Source organism: Zeus faber (assembly GCF_960531495.2).
Source record: "Zeus faber genome assembly, chromosome: 16".
Taxonomy (NCBI): domain Eukaryota; kingdom Metazoa; phylum Chordata; class Actinopteri; order Zeiformes; family Zeidae; genus Zeus; species Zeus faber.
The window spans coordinates 5,445,623-5,460,833 of NC_137202.1; the positions used below are offsets into that span (position 1 = coordinate 5,445,623).

Consider the following 15,211-nt stretch of genomic DNA (forward strand, 5'->3'; position numbering starts at 1 on the left):
CTCCAGGATGAGGTCTCCAGGCAGCAGGCCGTCTGGCCCCCTGGCAGGGCTGTCCTCCTCCAGGCTTTCGATGTAGACCCCCCGCAGGTTCCCCCCGCATAGCGACACGCCCACCTCCACCCCCGGACGCCGCACCGTCACCAGCCGGGGCTCAGTCGGCTTCCTGCTGCCCTCCGAGGGCATCCTGTGGGACAAGGGGGAGACAAGGACACGGGTGACTGGATGAGACCTGCAGAGCTTTGGAGAAACTGGAATTTTTTTTTAATCCAACCTTCCAGTGGAAAGATCACTGAAAACAGGTACTCAAGTAGAAGTACTGTTGTGTCACTGCAGTACTCAACTACAAGTAAATATAAGATAAGATAGTACTTTTTAATCCACTGTTGGGGAAATTCGGGTGTTGCAGCAACTCATTGGTAAAAAATAGTATATAGACTAAATCAACAAATATATACATTCAAAATAGACAGTGACAGAGTAGTTATTTTCAAGTAAATGCAAAACAGAATATCATGTAAAACAGTGGTCCCCAACCTTTTTATCACCGCGGACCGGTCAATGCTTGACAATTGTACTGCGGACCGGGGGGGTGTCGTAGATTGTTTATATTGCGAATATAATAAACGTGATAATAAATAATAAAGAAATATATATTATAATAAAATAAATAATAAAATAATAAACGTTATAAAAAATACGAAGAACCAGCAATTCCACATTTCACATTTTTATTATTAAACACTCCATGAATGATATTTTTCAACAGCTGAAATAAAGTTGTCCGTTTGAACCGTCTCCTCTCCCCTCTCCCTCATCCCCCTCTGTTGGCGACCACAGCCCTAACGCTCTCGGACTCTGGTCGCTATGGTAACGTTTAAACATGCCTTCAAAATAAGATACAGATACGCCACAAAAATTAATATATAGTGAATATAAAGTGCATGAAAATTTTAACTCACCACAACGCTAAATCAATGAGAGCCCTGAGCTTGTTTCTCTGCAACGAGATGGTCCCATCTTGGGGTATTGGGAGAGACTAACACCCGAAGTGTGTTGCTTATGTCCAGTCTACTCCGTTGTTTTGTTTTGGTTGCTGTCACGGCAGAAAACCCTGCTTCACACAGATAGGATGTCCGAAATGGCAACAGGGTTTTAAGTGCTGTGGTGGCGATCTCCGGGTATTCTGCCATGACTTTAATCCAGAACATCGGCAGAGTTGTTGTCTCGAAAATACTTTTAAAGCCGCCGTTGTTTGCGATCTCCAGCAGTTGATCTTCTTCTTGCACAGACATGCTGGATTCACCTGGTTTGTTGATAAATGGGTCGCGGATCCATCCCTTGGCAGTTCGTGGGTCCTTTTTGGTTGGGAAGTAGCGCTCGAACTCTTTTAAAAGCAAAGACAGGTGATCGTGCACCAGCTGTGAGAATGAAGGCTCAGGCTCAGTCTCACACAAAATCCCCGCTAATGTTTGAAACATGTCCAATATGCCTCTGTTCACGCGCCGTCCCCACAAATCCAGTTTGGCTTTAAATGCAGCTACTTTATCTGCCAACTTGAAGACCGTTGTCATTTTCCCCTGAAGTGACAGATTTAATTCATTGAGCAGGCTGATTATGTCGCACAAGTATGCCAGTTTTGCGACCCATTCCTCGTCACTGAAATGTGCTGCCAACGGTGACTTCTTTTCTGAGAGAAATCTTTGCAGCGGCTCTCGTAATTCAAACACTCTGGCCAGCGATTTCCCTCTGGATAACCATCTTATTTCTGTGTATAAGAGAAGCCGTGTGTGCTCTGCGTCCATCTCCTCACAAAGCTGCTCAAAAAGGCGCTAACTTTAACAACATCATTATAAACGCTGTTCAATTCCGGTGGCATTTTTCGGCTTGCAAGCATTTCCCTGTGAATGATACAATGCGTAGATTCACACTCAGGTGCAACCTCCTTAATCCGAGCAGTTAAACCAGACAGCCGTCCGGTCACGGCAGCAGCTCCGTCTGTGCATATGCCGACACAAAAGGACCATTTAAGTTTTCCTAATATATAACCATCCAGCGACTTGAACAGTTCTGCGGCTGTGGTGTTGGTTGGCACACAGCATGTCCTCATGTACATCCTCCTGATAAAGATATCGCACATGAACAAGTAGTATTGCCTTATTGTCAACATCTGTAGATTCGTCGACCTGGAGTGCGTACCACGGTGACGTATTAATCCTCTCCAACAATTGTTTCTCAATGTCTTCGGCTATTTCCTCAATGCGGCGAGTCACAGTGCCAGCCGACAAAGGTACCCGTGCTGTCTTGTTAACAGCAGCCTCTCCTAGAAGTTCACGGCAAATGTCTTTAGTGGAGGGCAAGATCAACTCTTCACCAATAGTGAATGGCTTTTTAGCCTTAGCAATACGGTTAGCCACCAAGTATGATGCTCTCAGTGCATTCGCATTTATTGATGTGGTGGCCGCCAGTAATTTCTTCTGTCTTTCGTGTTCCTGTTTTTTTCTTTCAAAATACTCCGGGGGCTGGTTTTTTTAATCCAGGGTGCTTGGTCTCCAGGTGGCGAAGCAATTTTGAAGGCTTCATTGCCTCGTTAGAGAGCCGTTCGCCGCATATTATGCAGAGCGGGCTTGGTCTGTGGGAATCACCTGTCGCGATAAATCCATACTTCAAGTAGAACTCCTGGTAGTGTCTGTTAAAAACTTTCTTTTTCTTGGAAGTTGTAGGCTCTTCTTCTGTCTCTTCACCGGCCCTTTTCCCCTTCGAAAAGAAACTTTCCAAATACGTCTGTTTTTTGCTCATTTTGCTAGCTTGTGGGTTAAATTTTTGGCGCTCAAGTGAACGAGATGTAACCGAGAGAATCCGGTCATTTTTCAAAATAAAAGATTGTTCAGACTCAGATAACAAATACAACGGAAATAATTAATTATTTCGTGGGCGGCCCGGTACCAATTGATCCGCGGACCGGTACCGGTCCGTGGCCCGGGGGTTGGGGACCACTGATGTAAAACATAAGAGGAGCAATGTGCAAAGAAGCATATGGAATGTAAAATGAACAAAAAAAATACTTCAGTAAAAGTATTCTTCTCAAGTACTACTCGTGTATTATTTACCTTTTTTTAAGTGTTGATGTTGAAAGCGTTGAGAATAGAAGCAAATTCAATCGAAAGGGGAGAAAATATATTAAAAATTATAAAAAAAATTAAAAAAATTAAAAAAAAAAGGCATAACATACCGCATATCTATCTAATAATATGAAATATGAATGGATCCATAAACTAAGGCAATTCATTTTTATAAATAAACCAAACACAATTATAAAAAATTCTAAAGCAACAATCTCTTAATGCACACAAATGGCCAAATGAAAAATTGTTGACAACTATAACCTTAGTGATGATTGTAAAAGTAGATTATATAGTGTAATGAATATTAAAATAAGAAGAAAAAATGCATATAAAAGCACCAAGTTCACAAAAAAACACTTAGTTCCAGTAGCGTGGGTGGTTGTAGTGTGTTACCTGATGAAGCTGTTGGGGCTGGTGGTGGGGGTGGTCTGCTTGGAGGACGGGGTGAGCGTGCCCTCGTCCTGCTCACTGAGGGTGTCTATGGCGGAGTGATTGTCGGGCGTGGTGGCCCCGCTGCCATGGGGGGTGGACTGTGTGCTGACCGGCTCCAGGCGGGAACTGTAGCAGGAACACCATTTTCTTTTTTTTACATCATCATTTTTACACCAACCAGGAAGCTTAAGCCAAAAGACGTTGTAAATTTGGCCGTGCTCTAGAGAACTGGCACTTTTTGAGCCAGAAGTTAGATACGCCTCACTTGAGTTACGAGCAAAATCGTGAAAGGTTACATCCTGGTTTGGGCATTCAGTCCCGAAAGTGCAGCGATTCTGAACCCTTTTCCTCATCGAGGATGCTCAACTTGATACGCATTCTTTCACAGACCCCAATTGATTTGGTCTCTGGGACACCCATCTGGGAAGACTTTTATTGTTAGATAAAACCTCCATATCTGTATACATCAGTGTTTCCCAACATTTTCTGCCACACAAGAAATAATCCCATGGAACAGCACTAAAACACCATGCAACATGTATAACTAATTGTTATTATAGTATTATAGTTCTCACATTCAGTGAGAAACTTGAGCTCGTTCTGATGAACAAAGAGCTGTTATCTGCAGCCTTGCAATTTTAATCCTGCAACACATGAGCGACTCCATAATTTATTGATTGATTTTGTACGGAATATGAATAATTTCATGGCATGCCTAGCAAGCTCTCACGGGCAAGGTTGATTTATCCTATAGTTAGGGAGATACAGGTAATGGTGAAACCAGGATCCAAACGTTGAACTTAAACAATTTTCATCAAAAACCTGGCGATCCTCCTGGGACCTCTTGATGGATCCACGTTGTTAACCGCTGCCTAAGCACTCTACCTGGAGCGTGAGTGGTTGCCTAGCTGGTACATGTGGGGGTTGTACTGAGCCATGATCGTGATGGTGTCACACTGCTGGCCGATGATCAGACGCGCCTGCTGCTCTGTGGCATTCCTCAGGTTGATGCCGTTGTACTGGGGAAAAGGAAATGAAGTAAAAAAAAACAAAAAAACCCCAAAAAAAACAGGTAAAGCAAAGCGAGGGAACGAGATATGAAATGATGATTATGTAATTGCTTCATTCTTTAGCGTTTGAGTGAGGGAGCGCTGACAAAGGGATTGGCAAACTACATTCTTAATCGGAAGAAAAAGAGGAGGACAACAGGCTGCCTTTGTGCGCGCTGGATCATCTGCTGTTACGATCTCTGATTTGGCAACGCTTCAGCCAAGCTGCGGTTACGCAAGGTCCCTGATGCATATTTATGAAGCCGCTAGCTTTTGATATACACGATGCAGGCGTCTGAGCGATTAACCCGGTTATAGTGTTGGTGGCAGGGTCCACCCACACATCATGACCACTATCAGCAGCAAATCAAGGAGCTAAAAGTCATAGAGATAGCATGCCCTCTGAATTCTGACCATCATTAAGGGCAAACAAAATAACCGCTCACACCTCCAGCAACTGGTCGCCGTACTCGAGCCCGGCCTGATGGGCGATGCTGCCTCCCGTAACCTTGGAGACGAAGATTCCACCATTCTCGCCGCTGACAATGGAGATGCCCAGAGGCTCCGCGCCTTTGTGCACCACCACGTTACGAGGCTCCTCCAAGTATGGCCTGGTGGGGAGATGGAGAAGGGAGGAATGAGCGATGCACCTCAGAAAAGGAGGTGTCAGGGACTTGGCGGGGGAGGGGAGGGGGGGTGTTGTGTAAAACATGTGTTCTGGAGAGCCCCCCCGCAATCTAGCTTCACTAGCCTGGTCAACAGAGTGAGGTTGTGAGGTTGGCTTGAGACGTGTTTGAGTTTTAGCCCTGTCTACTCCGCACATTGACATCACCCCTGACCATTTTCCTGATGATAGTTTAAGATGCTAGAATTTCAATGTTGTGTTTATTTTCGGGATTTGGAAAATTCCAATGATATTTTGAGAAAGCTTATTTTTCTCCTGGTATCTCCTAGTCCCACTAACGACTACAGTAACACGTATCTTTGTCAAAGATACTTCATTTCGACATATTTTGTATTTTTTAAAAACAAACGGTGCCTCCTACTTTTCAAATTGGATCAACTAATGGAAAACACGGCAAAATTAAGTATCTTTCTAAAATGTGTGTCACCGTAGTTGTCAGCCGGACCGGGAGGTCATTTTACGGAACATTTCTCACCATATTGTTCACATTTTGCAAAACTTGAAAATAAAACCAAAAAAAAAAAAATCAAAAAATGTGAACTTTCATTGGGAAAGTGGTCATTGGCAATGTCAAATGTGTGACTAGCAAATGCGGAGGGATAAAACTCAATTTGACAGCGGTGTGGTCCTTCTAAGCCACATCTTTCTTCCTCCAGGCGTATAAATTAAGCGGCTCTCAAGCTCACTAGTTTACATCCAGTTTCCAGGACGAGGAATCAGGAGAGGCATCGATTTTCAATAAACAAAGACAGGAGCATTGAGGAAGTGTGGGGAGGTGAAATTCCTTTCTCAAAATGGAGATTTGCATCAATGTGCAACATCTTCCCAAATTGCCTTTGGACATGGTAGATGGTTTTGGATGGAGGCAGATAAAAAAATAAAAATAAATAACAAAAGGAGTAACAGGAGTGTATTAGCAGCCAGAGACAAGGGGAGACAGAGTGTAGCAGTGTACAAACAGGACAACACCAATACTCAGAAGCTGAGGACGGAATAGAAATAAATGCATTATATACATTGGCTTGTGAAATAAAATACAAGCATATATATTTGCTGTGCCGTCATCGCAGGCCTGGACATGCAATATCAAGGATTCAAGAGGGATTCTGGCATGAAGGGTGCCAAGTTCAGACCACAAGTGCATACGGCAGATAGGATAACGGTATAAAACCTTTATGGCCTATGAGGCGATATTGGGTGTATCTCCTAGACCTCATCATGTAACATGCACAGACCTGGCGAGCCGATAACCAAACTGAGCTCATTGGGCGGGGAGACATCACATAAAACCCTGAGGTTTCACACACTGAACAGGAGAACTCTATAACTGCATCTGCAACCATTGGGAAACCTTCGGCAAGGGGTGGAAGGGAGTAAGGGAGATGGGTGTGGGAGGCATTCCCTTGTTGGTAGCGCCATGAGTGGGGGGAAAAGGAAAACAAACCTGAGGCTCCTGAGAGAGGAGAACCTCGGCCTCGCAGCCAGAGGAATCCTTAGGAAGGAGCGATTACGGTATAGAGATCTGAAAGCGGAGGGCACAGGTAGGCAGGAGGAAGAGAGGGAGGTGGAGAAATACTCCCCACACAGAGAGAAAAAGAGAGAGAGCGATGGAGACCAAAAGAGAAGAATAAAGGCAACAACTCAGAAGACAGCGAGGTGTTGACAGACTAGGACTGGGCGATATCGTTATAATATCGATATTGTGATACAAGACCTGATATCTTCTGGTATTTTGGTTATAGCAAAATAGTCATATGGTTAAATGCTGGTTTCATGGCTGCTTTTCAATAACGTAATGCAATTTACTAAACTTCATAGCCTGAACACTTCTATCTGCTTGGTCATAATATCCACCTTAATAATGATTGCTTCTCCTGTGTGTAAATGTCTTATGAAAGCACTGGTGAGCACCCCCAAATTATCGTCAAATAATCAATATCAAGGTATTTATATTGTCAATAAATTTATTGTGATATTGGATTTAGTCAAATATCTGTCATCCCTACAATGTACACAAACAAAGAGAAAACAACAGAGAAAGGAAAGCAGAACTTGGCTGATCGCTGCCGCACCTACGTACTCCGAGTAACGTCTCTTTTCAAAAGGCTGAAATTATTTTCCACCAAGACAGGATTTCAAAGGGTATTCTGATGAGAGGAGACACGGCATCCCTGGCCACCATGGACCTGTTGCCTGGCAACCCCGTCTGATAAAGCCCACTGGGACCACCCAGAGCAGATATGGTACCGGTGTCTGGGCCAACCCTGGTCGGCGAGGTCCCCCCCCTCATTATCACCACTTACATCCAAGACAACCTGTGGTTCTATTTTCACCTGTAAGCCAGAGGAACGTTTGTCCGTTGTACCTGTCTTTCCTGCGCTCCCCTATCGGCACGGGACTGATGGAGATCCGGGGCAAGGTGGAGATGGAGCCCTGCGATTGGCTGCTGGCAAAGGAGGAGGTCTCCAGATTGAGAGGTGACTGGGGAGGAGTGATGAGGCTGGGGCTGCTGCATTCCGAGTGAGACAAAGAGCCTGGCGGAGAAGAGGGGAAACAGAGAGGGAGTGAGAAACATGTCAAACCCAGGAGAGTTGCTGTGACCAAAAAACATGGGCCTGTGGTTTGACACCCTCTGGTTTAAATGACGGCGCAGCACCTCTGTCGGAGCCCAGCATGGAGCGAGGGTAGCGTGGCGTGGAGGGAATCTTGATCCTCTCCGTGCGATACTGCACGTTGTTGGACGAACCTGAAACCATGAGAGACGAAAGACCACTGAGTGCAAAGCGGAACGTTTGGAGGAGCGAGGGAACGTGCACGGAGGTGTGCGTGGGTGCGTGCGTGTGTGTCAGACTGACCGAGCCGTGCGCTGGATGGCAGTGAGTTTGTACCGTGTGACACTCTGCCATTACGCGACGACGGTGTGGACTCGACGTAGTCCCCGCCACGTTTCTGCTGGCTGAGGTCCAGACTCAGACGGCCCTGGTGCTGAGGACTGAAGGAGGGAAGGAAGGATGGATGGATGGATAGAAGAGTGTATATAACTGTTGGCCAGTTGCCCTGGGCAACTTCTGGCCCATTAGCAACCATCTTGTGTAGTCTGGTTGCCCTGTTGTCAATCAATTTCCAAATATGTCTGTCGCAATTGTTCTATAACCGGTTGATGGGAATTACAGACGTGGACAAATTTGTTGGTACCCTTACAGCCCATTGAAACAATGCTTCATTCCTCCTGAAAAGTGATAAAAAGCAATTTTCTCATGTATACCTGCATGCCTTTGGTATGTAATAGAGTAAACCAAACAAACTGTGAAAATAGGTAAATTATTGCTAAAGAGATGAATTATATATATTATATATTCAAAAATGGCCTGGACAAATTTGTTAGTACACTTCGACGAAAAAAGAAGAGCCCACAATTTTCTTAATAACTTAACTCACAAAAGTAATTCATCATTGCATGTTTAATATTTAATAGAAATCAGACTTTGCTTTTGATTCAACAGAATATTTTTCAGAATAAAACTAATGAAAATGGCATGGACAAAAATGATGGGACCCTCAACCTAATATTTTGTTGCACAACCTTTAGAGGCAATCACTGCAATCACTGCAATCAAGCGATTTCTGTCGGTCTCAATGAGACTTCTGCACCTGTCAACATGTAGCTTGGCCCATTCTTCCTGAGCAAAAGGCTCCAGCTGTCTCAGGTTTGAATGGTGCCTTCTCCAGACTGCATGTTTCAGCTCTTTCCATAGATGTTTGATAGGATTCAGATCAGGGCTCATGGAAGGCCACTTCAGAATAGTCCAATTATTTGTTCTTATCCATTCTTGGGTGCTTTTAGCTGTGTGTTTGGGTCATTATCCTGTTGGAGGACCCATGACCTGCGACTGAGACAGAGCTTTCTGACATTGGGCAGTACGTTTTGCTCCAGAATGCCTTAATAGTCTTGAGATTTCATTGTGCCCTGCACAGATTCAAGGCACCCCGTGCAAGACGCAGCAAAACAGCCCCAAATCATAACCAAGCCTCCTCAGTTTCACAGTGGGTATGGTATTCTTTTCTTTGAAAGCTTCATTTTTTCGTCTGTGAACTGGTGTGACTTGCCAAAAAGCTCCGGTTTTGACTCATCTGTCCCAGGGACAGTCTCCTCGAAGCATTGTGGCTTGTCAATATGCGTTTTAGCGAATTCCAGTCTGACTTTTTTATGTGTTTCCTCCTGGGTCTTCTTCCATGGAGCCCACAGTCACTCAAAAAACGGCGGATGGTGCGATCAGACACTGATGTACCTTGACCTTGGAATTCAGCTTCAACCTCTTAGGAAGTTGTCCATGGCTCTTTTTCTACCATCCGCACTATCCTTCTGTTCAATCTGGGGTCTATTTTCCTCTTGTGGCCGTGTCCAGGGAGGATGGCTACAGTCCCACAGACCATAAACTTCTTAATAATATTTGCAACTGTAGTCACAGGAACATCAAGCTGCTTGGAGATGGTCTTTAGCAATAATTTATCTCTTTTCACACTTGCTTTGCTTTACTCTATGACATACCATTGGCATGCAGGTTTCAGGGGGACTGAAGCCTTGTTTCAATGAGCTGTAAGGGTATGAACAAATTTGTCCATGTCCGTATTTGAGCTGATCGCATTTTCTAAAATCTCTCTTCATTTTCCAAAGATTTCAATATTCATGGCTTTTCTCCTTAAGGTGGATGTGTATTAGTGGTCGACCGATATGGGTTTTTCAATGGCCGATGTGATATTTAGAGAACAGGGTGGCCGATGGCGGATCTATAATGCCGATATCATGTTTTTTTTGTTGTCGTTTGTTTTGCATCTGATAAAATACAACAACTTAACAATAATAACTAATTTGACATAAAATAGCTGAAGTTAAATGAACATGTATTTAACACTCATGTTATTGTCTGCATTATCAAATGCAAAGTTCTTCTAAATAGCACTCCTGTTGTTTGGAAGAACTGCCTTGTCCTCTTTAGCAAGCTTACACCATAACAAATGAATGAGACAGTACTGACAGTGAGTGACTGAGTGAGAGGAGGCGGGCTATGTGGGCAGTGCAGCGGTGTGTGGAGGAAGCAGGTGCTACTGGAATTTCCATATGCAGAAAATGAGTATCGAAACCGTTACAAATATTCAGAATCGATATGCATAGAAAAATCTATATTTTGGACAACACGAGTCTGCAAACACTTTTTATTTATCGGCCTCGTGAGCGCAGGCATCGGCCGAAGCCGATTATCTCAGAATGCGCAAATATCGTCCAATTAATTGGTCAACCACTAATGCGTATTATTACACTATTACAGATTTATATAATTACAGTGGCATAAAGTGAACATAAAATACAATTTGATTGGTTAATTGCAATTACTTGCATGACAGCAAATAAAATGTCATGTCTCAGTGCTGCAGTATGGGAGCATATGTGCGTTTGGGCGCTCACCTGGTGTGCGTGTGCTGGTGGCAGATCTGGGAGGCGACTGAGGGACAGTTGCTGGCATGGACGCGGTGGCTGCGCACCGTGTACACCGGATTCCTCATCACGGCTGTCACAGCGGGGCAGGGAGCTAGACCACGGTGGGCCGAGTCTGACACACACACACACACACACACACACACACACACACACACACACACACACACACACACACACACACACACACACACACACACACACACACACACACACACACACACACACACACACACACAGTTAAGAGAGGAGGAAGGGACACAATGATAAATTTTTCACTGTTTTAGGGAAATGTCTGCTCAGAAAAAAAAAAAAAAAAAGGATTTAAATGCATTCAGGCTGGGTTGAAATATAAAGAAATAAAAATAAACAAAAAGAAGAAAAAAAAATGCTGTGATAAGATAAAATTCTAGTTTCAATTTCTGAATCAATTTGAAATTTTTAACAATGATATTTTGTAGGTAAGGTAGATTTTATATTAAATAAACCTTATTTTTCACTCAACCTCATTTTTCATCGCTGGGAGTCAACCTAGGAGGATTGGCATCAAAATCAAATAAATTTGGAGTCTTTCAGGTGGACTCCCAATGATTGAAAAATAAGATTCAAGTGAAAAAATGTCAGTTTTCCTTTAAATTAAATACCACCATTGTCGGAAATTAACTGAAACAAAAAAATTCTGTATTCGACTACTATAATTATTTAATGCACCTCAGATGCTGCACTGAAAAGCTGGTAGTAGGCTTGGGCGATCGTGCAAAACTGAATCGCCGATCGCTGCCCAATATATCATTTTTTTGTTTCATACATGTAGGAAACAAACGAAAATAAATAGATCTAAAATAAAAAGACAGGCGTTGTATTTATTTTTTTATTTATCTAAGCGTAAATGGGCATCGAGGTAGCGGATTGTATGGGCAAGATATATTCATTAGGAACATGTCCTCTGTTTACCCAGAGTGGCAAAATGCCTACAACCAAATGCGCCTCCATGTGCCTTTTTATTTTTATTCTCTTTGGCGCACCTGCCCCTTTTGAAGTCTCTACACGGGACTGTAGAGCGGGGAAGTGAGATCAGATCACCAGTGGTTACTCTACAGCTCTGAGAGGAGAGGGCGAGAGCCTTGGCCCCCTCTCTCCCTCCCTCCGCTCCAGTTTCAGAACACGGTAAACTGCATTTACACTGTTTCAACACACTCTGATTTTTCTGTCATCAATGTCAAATGCAATTGATGGAATCGATCGCTGATAGACAACTGAATCGTAAATCTGCCCAAGCCAAGTTGGTAGCAATTAAATAAAATAGTTGTTTGCAAAATAAAATCTAAATCAAGACCCTGCCCAATAAATTTTTGCTTTTATTTTAATTTGTAATTTTATATCTACTTGATCTCCCTTTACTTATACGTTGTGCCTGCCCGATCTGCTTTTACTTTACTTGAATAAATTGTGATTGTTTTAGATTTGAACTGTTATATTTGATTGTACAGTGCTTTGAGTTCTGAGAAAAGTGCTTCATAAATAAAATGTGTGTGTGTGTCACTCACTAGGAGGTAGGGTGCCGTTGTAGACGGTGGGGACGAAGCCCACACTGTGCCTGTGGGAGCGGCTTGGGGAGGAGTGCAGCATCTCTCGGGGCTCCTGGGAATGCTCATCATTTGAGTAGCTCTGGAATGATTCAAGTATAATGAAACAGTCTCACTCCTCCATTGGGGGAAAGCAAAACAGATGTAATTCATCCTCCTGTCCCCTTAAAAGCGAGACTCAAGTCTTGTATAACAAGAGAGACTTTGATTGAAAATCGCTAAATCCTGAAATGTGTCCCCTCATCTCCCTGACTGAGCTTTCTGGCTTGGGCGGCTGCTCTGGTGCAGAGGAATCAATCACTGCGACACGCTCACTAGGAGGCAGGTCTCAGAAGCACAGATCTGACAGCGCTATAAATTCTACTACAAATGGATACCGCGTGCCTGTCCCGCTGGGATGATTTAAGACCTTGGCCCGTTTTCGAGTCTGAACACTTCTCAAAGCATATCACCGTCGCGTACCTGGTCTCTTCATCAAGAGAATCCACTGATACAACCGGCCTATTTTTATATTGAGGTATGGTAGCAAGGAAATACAAATAATTTGGTTACACTTTATGGATAGTCAAAAGTTGACACTCAACTCTGTATCAACTAACTATAAAGTGACTTATAAGTGAGTCAATTGAGTCAATGTTAATCAGACTCCCTGAATCTGAGGCATCTGGCCTGGGCTACCTCACAGCTAAACGGATGGTATGGGTATGGTGCGGTTGATGTCAGAGTAAGCACACAGAAGGGTGTTTACTAGGGCCGGGAGGTATTGACAGAATCAAATAACCCTAACCCTATAACCGAGCAAGTTGAGGCATTGATTAGAAGAGCTAGAACAGTGTATGATGTGGCCTTATAGACAAAATTTAACTATAACCCAAACTCCAGATGATATCTACCACCCAGCCCTAGTGTTTACCAAAGCAAAATGCATCTGCATCTAAATGCCAAATATATAGGCAGTTCCCAACATACACATTGATACATTGATACTAAATATTAGGTTTGACAATTATGTGGTATTGACTTAAGTATCGGTGGTATACGCCTGTTATAAAGTATTGAATATCAACTTTGGAAAATCCAAGTCAATTATTACAGATTGTTTTCGAAGAGAGGCCCCACCTGGAAGGCGGGGAGGGTGATGGTCTGTGGGGTCATCCTGCGTCGGAGGGCGGGGGCAGATTTAGGGCGTGGCCTTTTCAACTCGGGCTCCTCCCCCCTGGTCCGGCCAATGTCCTCGTCACACGACTTCCTGGAGGTCAGGACCTTGCCGTCCAGGAAGTAGTGGTTACCGTTGCGGTCCCTTTCTCGCTCCACCCTCTCCCTGCTCTCCCCTGCCGACATGGAGACGGCCGCCTCCCCCTTGCTGTCAGAGGTGATGGTGCAGTCAGAGGTGGAGCTGCTTTGGTGCTTGTGCTTGAACTTAAAGGAGTCGCTGCGAGTGGGCGGGGTGGGAGGCGTGGGGGTGGACGAGGAGGAGAGGGACTCTGTCTTGGAGGGCTGCGGGGAGTGGGAGGCCGCCGCGGAGGCTATGGCCGCGATCTGGTTGGCCGCCATGTATTCTAGTTTGGAAGTCGGGGTTTCGGGGCGTTTGAAAGTGTCCGGGTCAAAGATGGACTTCCTCTGCTTGGGAGACTTGTAGATGGAGAGCTGAGTCGCTGCAGAGACCGGACTGTTGTTGTCCGGCGCCACTGACATGCCACCCACCATCACCTTGGGCCACGTGCCCCCGCTGTGCTTCTTCTCCAACGTGGTCTCCACCGTGATACATTCTAAGGCAGAGACGGGGTCGTAGGGTAAGGAGGACGGGCCCTTGGTGTAGGGGCAGCACTCCTGAAAGGCGCTGGGTCCGTAGCGACTGGTGCTCAACTCAGAGGCGGGCCGCAGACTCATGGCGTGGAGGGACCCCGTGGAAAAAAGCTTCCGCGGGTCTCCGAAGACGCCCACCTCATCAGAGTCGCCTCGGAGTCGCCTCCTCTCGCCGGGGATGCCGGTGCTGCCCAGGTCAGGGAAGAAGATGTCAGTCTGCGTGGAGCTGTTGTGTTTGAGGTTGCGGCTGTTCCGGGAGTGAACCTCGGGCAGGTGAACGCGACCGTTGGACTTCTCCGACGACTCCCGCAGGCTCTCGAAAATGTTCTGACCCGATGTGCTGTGAGGGAAGAACTGCGGGGAGAAGAGAGAGGAATAACTGGACTGAAGTAAGGTGGCATTGCTCCAAACCTCTGAATGAGCAGAGACAACGTCAAGTCCCTCGCTTGTTACAAAGAGTGGCAGGTGAAGTTAGGAAAACCGATATCTAGGGCGAGTGAAAGTTGGAGAAGCCCTTGAAGATTTGCTGTAGAAGAAAAAGCCACAAAGGAGCTGAGCAAGGGAGCGGATATTGACCCACCTTCATGAGCGAGAGGCTGAGTGAATCCCTACAGTTCCTCAGGAGAGACTCGCACTCCGTTACTGACTTGTTATCCAGGGCAATGCCGTTTATCTATGGAGCAGAGACAATTACACAGGAAATAAGTCAAGAACAAAAATATCACAGTCATACATTGCTTTTGCTATTTGATGAGAGCCAAACTCCAGAATTCTTTCAATTTAATTTTGCATTTTTCCCCAAACTTAACCGTAATCTTGCCAAATCAATATATAGGATTTTCACATGAATCCAAGAGCTGAAACATCCCATCATGATCCCTCAGTTGTAATGGAAGTGTACAGGCGGATAACAGTTGTCTACTGTAGCAATTTCAAGGAGTTCTATCTAAATTCAATGACAAAAAGTCGCTTTAATTGTATTTCCTGCTGGAACTTCTTTATTTTCTGTTGCAGAGTAATACTAATTCGTCCTGGAA

At 44.7% G+C, this 15,211-nt stretch overlaps 1 protein-coding gene across 1 annotated transcript in view; it reads right to left on the minus strand.

Annotated features, from left to right (window-relative positions):
* The window catches only part of dlg5a (discs, large homolog 5a), a 59,168-nt gene that overhangs the window by 9,245 nt on the left and 34,712 nt on the right, over window positions 1–15,211 (minus strand). The window contains exons 15-25 of the mRNA XM_080017120.1: window positions 14,755–14,847; window positions 13,488–14,528; window positions 12,330–12,450; window positions 10,753–10,897; window positions 8,144–8,280; window positions 7,945–8,034; window positions 7,654–7,822; window positions 5,052–5,214; window positions 4,440–4,573; window positions 3,516–3,680; window positions 1–184 (exon numbers count right to left, since the gene is read on the minus strand). Of these exons, the coding sequence (XP_079873246.1) occupies window positions 1–184; window positions 3,516–3,680; window positions 4,440–4,573; window positions 5,052–5,214; window positions 7,654–7,822; window positions 7,945–8,034; window positions 8,144–8,280; window positions 10,753–10,897; window positions 12,330–12,450; window positions 13,488–14,528; window positions 14,755–14,847 (2,442 nt within the window). The remainder of the gene's footprint in view (window positions 185–3,515; window positions 3,681–4,439; window positions 4,574–5,051; window positions 5,215–7,653; window positions 7,823–7,944; window positions 8,035–8,143; window positions 8,281–10,752; window positions 10,898–12,329; window positions 12,451–13,487; window positions 14,529–14,754; window positions 14,848–15,211) is intronic.